This window comes from Helianthus annuus, chromosome 10 (genome assembly GCF_002127325.2).
Source record: "Helianthus annuus cultivar XRQ/B chromosome 10, HanXRQr2.0-SUNRISE, whole genome shotgun sequence".
NCBI classification, from domain to species: Eukaryota; Viridiplantae; Streptophyta; class Magnoliopsida; order Asterales; family Asteraceae; genus Helianthus; species Helianthus annuus.
This window is the reverse complement of record NC_035442.2, coordinates 60,172,780-60,182,129: the sequence shown is the minus strand read 5'-3', so window position 1 is coordinate 60,182,129 and position 9,350 is coordinate 60,172,780. Positions and strand designations below refer to the sequence as shown.

The window sequence follows — 9,350 nt, the reverse complement described above, 5'->3', positions numbered from 1 at the left end:
TCGATCGACCAGGCTGTTCGACCCATCATCATCACCTGTTTCCATTTAACGCGTTACTCATCGTTATGCTATCGAACTATTCAGGCTAACCCTACTCTCAAGCACTCCCTTCAATCCATCAATCAATCGATGTGAGTATACTCGAACGCTTTTTACTTTAGCACTTTTGGGTGTTACATACGTTACTTATCAAAAAAATCACAATCGAACACACTACTCAATTATTTAAACGCTAACCATTCTGCATGTATTACGTGACTAGATGAATGCTTGTTGTTATGTTTACACGTGGAATGTTGTCTACCTGCCTTAACGATGTAGTACTATAGTTTGGACTCAGCACCCATTCACACGGGGGTTGTTAAGGACAATTACTTGCATGGATTACGGTGGTAACCATGTATTGCGAACTGTCTCGGACAGTCAACCAACAGTCATTGGTATCGATAGATCCATGTCGATAATTAACATGCATCGTTTTCCTCTGTGTACGTGCTGGTTATGCGTAAACTATTCGAACTCTATATGCTATTATCAAACTTGTATGCTCACCTTTACATTATATGTATTGACTTTATTTTAACGTATGTGACAGGCAATTAGGATGCTTATCTGCTAGGAAGGCGAGCTTAGAATAAGCGTCTAGAGCATAGTTGTCTGTAGATCTTGCAGATCGAGTCTATAGAAGCATTTGAACAATTTTTACATTTATATTTAAATCTGAGTTGTCGGAACAGAATATTTGACTAGTTGTTATCTGTAATAATTTGTTTTATTATTTGGGATACGGTATGGGACGTATTAATTAAACTAAATAGTAATGATAATTGTTGTGGAAACTTCTGGACAATCTGTTTCGCTCAGTGCCATGCCCCGATGATTCCCCCATCGGTTGGGGTGTGACATCTAACCATCTTGTGGGTGATTTATGATAGGTTGACTCTTGACAAGCTAGGTGAGATCTTGGAACAAAATGGGTCAAGCGGTTTAAAGACGCGAGAAAACATGATCGGATACAAAGTAAGTAAAACTTACACCCTTATAATAAAATACGAGTTTTGTTGATAAATAATTGCTGACGCGAACCGAAACGGGTCAAACAAGTAAAATGTGAGTTTTGATGATAAATACTTGCTGACGCGAACCGAAACGGGTCAAACAAGTAAAAATGAGTTTTGATAATAAATACTTGTTGACGCAAACCGAAACAGGTCAAACAAGTAAAAATGAGTTTTGATAATAAATACTTGCTGATGCGAACCGAAACGGGTCAAACAAGTAAAAATGAGTTTTGTTGATAAATACTTGCTGACGCGAACCGAAACGGGTCAAACAAGTAAAAAATTAGTTTTTGATATGAATACTTGCTGACGCGAACCGAAATGGGTCAAACGAGTAAAAATATGTTGTTTTTGACATAACTTGATGACGTGAATTGAAATGGATCAAGCGGGTAAAAATATGTTTTTGATATAAACCACTTGCTGACGCGAACCGAAATGGGTCGAGCGAGTAAAAAGGGCAAATAAATCATTTGTTAATGATTAAACTAATGAGTGTAAAAAGGAGACCATATGACGTATGTTATAACGGGTCAAATAAGCGAAATCGCAAGTACATCACTTGTGTAACTGTCTAAAGAATGAGCCAATGATGGTTAAAAGACCAAAAGGGTCATACGGGTCAAATGGTGATGATATCACCATTGAGCGTAGTACTTAACGCTTGTTATTGTTAAGTATCATACTTACAGGTTGGCTTATATTACAGTCAAATATTGTCGTGACTAGTGAAAAGAATTTGCAAGGTATTGAAAACGGGTTTGGCTTTGAACCGCGCCAGGTATGTAAAATGGATTAGGCTCTCAGTGAGGACTTATGATCCGACTAAAGTCGGTACTTATAATAATAATAAAATAAAAAACAAAATTTGAGTCAAAAATCAAAAGTGTTACAACTTGTGAAATGGTTCTCGAGTCATATTCTGTCTCAACAAGTTTATATTTTGGTGTCCATCTGTTTATGTCGAAGAGTTGGGTCTCCTTGCCAATCGTTATGTCATGACGTTCGTTACGTCATGTGCTGGTTCGCATATGGCGTTCAACCGTATTTGGGCGGTTACTTGTGGATGTATACAACGGGTAGTTTTAGTAGTTTTTTGATTTTTTTATGGGCGCGTCGGTCGAATGTCAAATGCAACCCATGTTGCTAATTGTTACATTATATAACAATGACATTTAGTTAATTTTAAAGTTAGAAATAATGAAAGATTTGTCAATCCAAAATAAAAGAGAATATCGTCTCCCACCTTACCATAGACCATACGATGTGAGGCAACGCTCCAGCTATATCAGCTGGGTGGCGCCCGAGCATCACCCTCCCTCGTTGAAGATGGGCGCCATCGATTGGCTCGCCTCCCTAATAATGGGCGTTAAGGATTTGATTTGGTGGGCCTCCTTTTTATACAACCAATCAGATTTTTTCTTGTTTTCTTTAAGAGTTAATTACTGTTTTCGTCCTTGTGGTTTGTCAAAAATCATTATTTCAGTCCATCAGTTTAAAAATTGCAATTTCAGTCCCTGTGTTTTCACTTTCGTAACCATTTCAGTCCACCTTCGTTAACCTCATCCATTTATTATGTTAAGTACACGTGAATTGACCATAATGACCTTATTAATAAAAAACAAAAAGATATCTAAATGAGTTAATTACTGTTTTCGTCCCTGTGGTTTGTCAAAAATCACTATTTCAGTCCTGTGGTTTCACTTTCGTAACCATTTCAGTCCAGTCTCCTAACACCGTCTATTTTATCCTTAAGTTTTTAATGAAATACCTAAATTACCCTTGTGTTAATTAAATATGGACGTATATGATTTTATTATTGGATTTATATGATTTTATTGTTGTATGACATATGGACTTAGGGCATGTTTGGCTAAGCTTTTTGAAACAATTTATTGACTTATTGGTTTTTTGGAAAAGTCAGTATGGAGTGACTTATTGGCTTTTTCCCCTCACATACACCCCCATTGCCAAACATCATTTTGGAGCCTATGACTTTTCAAAAATCTAATATGTCAATAAGTTGTTTCAAAAAGCTTAGCCAAACATGCCCTTAAATTGGATTGTAGGGTTCGACCCACCATAGCTTCAGTAGAAGTAGAAGTCTGGCACTATTTTTAATATATGGTTCCAAAATGTTAATTTTGGATTTTAGAAAGAGAAAATGTCTAGGTAAGCATTATTTTTCAAAGTTACTATGTTAATTGATGCTGCTAGGAAGATATTAATTGGGGTGGGGTAATGGGTCGCCGGACATTAAGAGGGTGGGATTGTTATGCCGGAGAAGATGACCGGAAACTTTTGCTGGAAATGAGAGCAGGGATGGAGTTGGGTGGGGTAGCGTGGGGTTGTGTTTTAACAAGTGGGTCCTAGAATATAATCTTTTAAATTTCCATGGTTTTTTTATTTAATTAACACAAGGGTAATTTAGGTATTTCATTAAAAACTTAACGGTAAACTAGACGGTGTTAGGAGACTGGACTGAAATGGTTACGAAAGTGAAACTACAGGGACTGAAATAGTGATTTTTGAAAAAGCACAGGGACGAAAAGAATAATTAACTCATTTAGATATCCTTTTGTTTTTTGTTAATAAGGGTATTATGGTCAATTCACGTGTACTTAACAGAATAAATGGATGGGGTTAACGAAGGTGGACTGAAATGGTTACGAAAGTGAAACCACAGGGACTGAAATCGCAATTTTTAAACTAATAGACTGAAATATTGATTTTTGACAAACCAATTAACTCTTTTTTAATTAATAATTAGGAATTTATTCCATGGAGGCGCCATTGTTGCCGGATATGTGGCGCCGATGTGCTTGATAAAGCCAAATATACAGTAATTATTTTCTCAATTCTTTTCCCTCTGCAAACTTTGGTGTTGTGCAAGCATTAATAATGGTGTGGGAAGTTATTTTATGGATCATCTTCTTTCTCATCAACATGGCTCTTATCGCCTCTACTCTCTATCAGGTCAGGTACCACATCACTACATACATACATACTCTCACTTCAATTCATCTTCTATTTCATTACTCAATACGTTGAGAATATTTAAAATTAGGTTAGGTTTTTCATTCTTTGAGAGAGAACATTTGAAATTAGGTTAGCCTTTTAATTGCTACATCTGATTAGGATTTGTGGTTATTCCTCTTTTTAGTCGTCTAATTTTGTCTATCTATTAGCAAATCTTACAACGGAACATGCAAATATTTTAGTTTTAGAAATTGGCTGTCAACTTTCTTTTTTTTTTTTTTTTTTGAAAATAGTAAGTTATAGTGAAATGTATGTAGTAGGGTGTTAATCGAATCGAATATCGAATTATTTGAATCGAACTATTCGAATAATTTTTATTTTCCCTTGAATTGATTAAAACCTACCCAATTTGATTCGAATTCGTATTCGAATAAAAAACCCTATTCGTATTCGATTAAAAATTCGAATTCGAATCGAATTTGAATAAATTCGATTTGATTCAGATTCTTTAAAAACAAGTAAAAAAACTATCAAAATGAAACATAAATTTTAAAGCAGCCATAAAGCACGATATCACATTAAAAAGTTTCAAATAAAGTACCATAAGTCTAAAATTCAAAACGAGAAGTCGGAAAAAACCACTCCACATTACATGTTAGTATTTTGGGGGGGTTTTTTGGTGAGGTATATTTTTTTTTTTTGTGGGGGGGGGGGGATGGGTGGGTGTGGTTTAGGTTTCAAGTTATTGGACAGTTGTCACTCTATAAATCCTTCTTACACTTGTTACAATTAGAAGTCTTTGTAGAATGACTTAACCCCTTGAAATAAATTTTGAAAATAATTTATATTGTAGCCTAATAAAAGTTATATATAAGTTATATATGTATTATATATAAAAATAATAAATAAAGATGTATAATTTTTATTCAAATCGAATCTAATTTAAAATTATAAATTCGTATTCGATTTACTCAACTCGAATTGAATCAAAATCGAATTCGAATACTCATAATCGAAACGAATTCTTGATAATTTTTTTTTAATTAGTAGATTTTCGTTTATTAATATAACCAGAAAACTTGTTAAGTTACATCGAATTTAATAGAATTTCGATTTTTTCGAATTCGAAACGAATTCTGAACACCCCTAGTCTGTAGTGGTTTCTAAGCTGCACACTTCGTATCAATCAAGTTTATCATATGAGATGAGGTAACTCCTACGGTCCTACATCAGTATTATGGTATGGGCTGGGCCAAAGTTGGTTTGGCCCGTTGGGCTCATCCGGCCTACTCACATTGCATATGCAATATGTCATATATTCAGATGCAAAGTCAGTTTGGCCCGTTGGTTCTTTATATGTTGCAACTCATATCTGGGTTGAGAGAGGTGGGAAACGGGTCAGGGCCGGTTGGCCTGAAACACTTTTTTTTTTTCTATTTAAGTACTTCTTATAAATAGTTATTTGTTAATACATTACATGAATCAACTCATTCATAAGTATATTGGTCAATTTCTTGCTTTATTACTACATAGATTTCTGATGTTCCTTTCGAATGACTGTCTGATGTTGTTTATTGAACGGACAGATTGTGTGTCTATCGGATTTGGAGTCCGACTACATGAACCCATATGAATCATCATCTCGCATTAATGCTGTGGTAATCCCGGAAATGGTACTCCATGGCATGTGTTCTTTTCTACTTCTTGTGATGGGCTATTGGTTCATGTTCTTACTAACACTTCCGATCGCCATCTATAATTCCATGTTGTAAGCTTCGTTTTGCTAATTTACCAATACTTATCTAAGTGACTACATGAACCCATATGCAAGGGCTGATTTAGGGTATGTTATATCTTTAATGGGTCAAACGAGTAAAATAAAAAAATCTAGCTAAAAAACGGGGAGGAAGTGCTGAAAGTAATCATCTATTAAAACAAAAATTAAAATTCTGGACAGAAGGTGTTTTATGTCAATCCGACCCATTTCCAGAATTACCCATTTTGACCCATTACTCAACCTGCCCATTCTCCCAACTGTCGCTTTTTCTGATTTGTGATAGATGCTTTAGATATTTCATCTTAACTGTCTTTTTCTCTTATGGCGTTTCAGATACATAAATAGACGACATCTTATAGATGTAACTGAGGTTTTTAGATACGTCGATGCTGAGAAAAGGTATCGGATTGCCAAGCTGGCAGTGTACTTATTTCTCTTTGTCTTAGTTGTAATCAGGTTAGTTGTTTCCTTTCATTGCATAGATGTTTTTTATTTCAAAACAGAGGTACTTGTTGACTTCTGTGGTCAAACAGTCTATTTTTTACGATTTAAATAAATTGAATATGTTTTTAGTTTTTTTATAAAAAAAAGATACAGTGTTAAATCATCCAAGGAATGCTACTAATGACATTTTTGTATTTTTAAAATATATATTATATCATACCTTTTTTGAAACTGAATTTCACTTGTTTGACTTCAAAAGATCAAATATCCTGCTAAATCTTGGAACTTTTGTTTGAAATTAGATCTGTGGTGGCTGGAAAATTCTCCGACATTTTAGAACCATTTCATCCGACAAACGAAGATCTTGACATCCTTTCTCATGTTCTTGAGTTCTAGATATTGTTACTTTATGTTCTCTCAAGTGCATGCATGATAAACCTGATTGATATAAAAAGATTTGTAATTTTGTAGCTTTGAACAATATCCACCTCACATATAGAATATGTTGTTAGAATGTGCAAATTCATGACACGGTACGAAAATAATTAGGTTTTTGGTTGACCAATCTAACATGATCATGTTCCTGTCAAAATAATTTGAATAAAAGAAGTTACATAATATATGATCATGTTCATATGAAGCTGGAAGAATCCTCCTGAAGTGCATCTCGATGATTGAAGCTCCAGCCTTAACTCTTCGATCGATCACTTTTATCAACCCACGAGGCCTGCTGTAACCGAGCCATCAAAGCCCCAAGTTGTGCCCATTCTTCTTGAGTATTCGGATTTCGGATTCCTCAGCCATTCCCAAGCCCACTGCTGAGCCTCTCCCATGTCCCAAAGGAGCAACATGCTTAGACACCGAGTCATCTTTAAGCTTAGCTAGGCGGTATAAATCCGGGTTGGCGGCTTTGAGCGGTTCACATACCAACCAAACATCTTTCCAAAACCCAACATTCTCCCCATTGCTGATTTCCACTACGAGGTTATCAGTAACATTCAAGCCGTTTTTGAGGAGTATGTCATCGACTGAGGCAATATCTTTCCACACACCCAGGATTGTGTTCTTGAATGGGATCAATTTATTACCAACCTTCGACCTATGAATGGCATCGATCACCCGAGCCCAGCGTTGCATTCAGTGACGCAAATTAGAGGAGGCCGGACCGGGCCTCGGCCCGTGCGGTTTTTTCGCTCGGTAGTGTTAAATTTCAGGTTTTTGAGAATTTTTTTAAATGTGTATTGGTTTGGCCCAGACTGATTTTATCTCCAAAAAACATCGGCCCATGCTGAGTTTTAGGTCAAGATCCGCCACTGGTTGCATTGGGTCGTTTTTATAGCGCCACCACTATTTGGCCATCATAGCAGTGTTATAGTCACGAATGTCACCTAATCAAATGTCCCCTAGGAGTTTAGATTTGAGAAACCCCCCCCCCCCCCCCCCGAACCCACCTCATTTTTGATGCCCACTTTTAAACAAATCCCTTCTCATACCTTCCAAGTTTGTTGATGACACATTTTGGGGCCAAATAACGAGTTTTGGTACATTTGGTATTACAAACATGGTACAACTATTTTTGACTAGTTTGATAAATCACTTTACAAAACTATTCGTTTGGGTCAATTTGGTTTAGTTGTCCTTTTATTTCTTTTAAAATCACAATTAACCACTTAACTAATTGGATATTAACCACTTTAATGATTTGATTAGTATTTTAAAGAAATTTCATGGTAATTTTAGTTCATATTTGACTAATTATTGGCATTCAACATATACCAAAATTCCATTTTTAGACCAATTTAATGTGATTTGCACACAACACATTCACTCTCTGATCTCTGTTAATGACCCACTTATGGTCGAAACTCTTTTGAGACATCTAAAAAACGAAGTAGACTTCCACAAGTTTTTTTTTTTACAAAAGATAAGGAACATCTCAATCAAAGTTATGGTTGATATGTACAGTTTCTACAAAACAAAGTAAAATCTGGACAAAAAGTTACTCAAACTTTAAGATGTAACCACTTTTTCACTCAATACCAAATTACTCACTCCTAGAATGTTAAAAACATCAAATGTTAACCATTGGGTGTCAGCCCACTGGCCACCAACCCTCACTTTAATCCGGCTCGAGGACCCTGTGAAGTCACGGGTTCGAAACCTGGTAACCCCAGGCTCTTCAGTTCCCCTCGAGTTGGTAGGGGTTTCTACGCCAGACAGCGTTGTCGGGTCGCTAGCTTGGGAAGTGGGATCACTTCCGCGGTCGGGGGTACCATGCATCTACCCTTTTTTAGAATGTTAAAAACATCCAGTGTAGTGATCTTACGAATTGCCGTATTGGCTAGAGGTGTACAAAAACCGGTTTGGGCCCAAACCGAACTGTGTTTGAAACCGAACTGACTTTTTTTAAAGGGCCAAACCGGTTCAAGTTATAAACCGATTTTAGAGTTGAAAAAACCAATCCACTCAAACCGATTTGGATTAGTTTCAAACTTGTTTGGAGCATTAAAACCGGACTTTTTTAGATCGAGCCTAAATCAATTCAGGTTGACCCCAGTTCTCAACACAAAAGTCCCAAAGGGTTGGGTCGGGGCCCAAACTGGTGTTTTCTGGTTTTTTCGAGATGGGTCGGGTTGAAAACTACTTCACACCTCTAGTATTTGTACACCTGGTGGTGGTGGTAATGTATAATATAGGCTTTTTTAAATCGAATTAGGCCCAAGTTGTTAAGCCCATCACATATCCTAGTCACCTAGTGTTGGATTAACTCCTTAAATTAATGTCAAACTAGCTTAGTTACCTGTGTAATACACGTGCTGAACTAATATGTCATGTAAATAGATGTTTTGAATAAAACTGTATGAAACATCGATTAGAAAAATACAAACTTGTAATTAGAATTAATTCTTACAAAAGTAAAAATGTCATAGTAATTCATAACTCTATAAATATTTCTTTGTATACAATATTTATTATTCTATTTGTCACACTATCATCTTTATTTAATATTAGTAGTTTAACTTCGTCTCTGGTAACTCTTAACCACACCACATACAATTGCTCATGGATGAAAACAGGATCTTTTAGTA

At 35.9% G+C, this 9,350-nt stretch overlaps 1 protein-coding gene across 2 annotated transcripts; it reads left to right on the top strand.

Moving 5' to 3' along the window:
- Positions 1-3,840: 3,840 nt before the first annotated feature.
- LOC110881596 (protein cornichon homolog 1) lies at positions 3,841-6,775 on the top strand. 2 transcript variants are annotated; one of them, XM_022129809.2, is made up of 4 exons: positions 3,841-4,037; positions 5,627-5,808; positions 6,151-6,273; positions 6,564-6,775. In XM_022129809.2, exons 1-4 carry the CDS (start codon positions 3,963-3,965, stop codon positions 6,655-6,657), a joined length of 474 nt encoding a protein of 157 aa, XP_021985501.1. In that variant the 5' UTR covers positions 3,841-3,962; the 3' UTR covers positions 6,658-6,775. The 2 variants fall into 2 exon arrangements, with proteins under 2 accessions (XP_021985501.1, XP_021985502.1); XM_022129810.2 differs by having other exon boundaries at positions 3,930-4,042.
- The last annotated feature ends 2,575 nt before the right edge of the window (positions 6,776-9,350 follow it).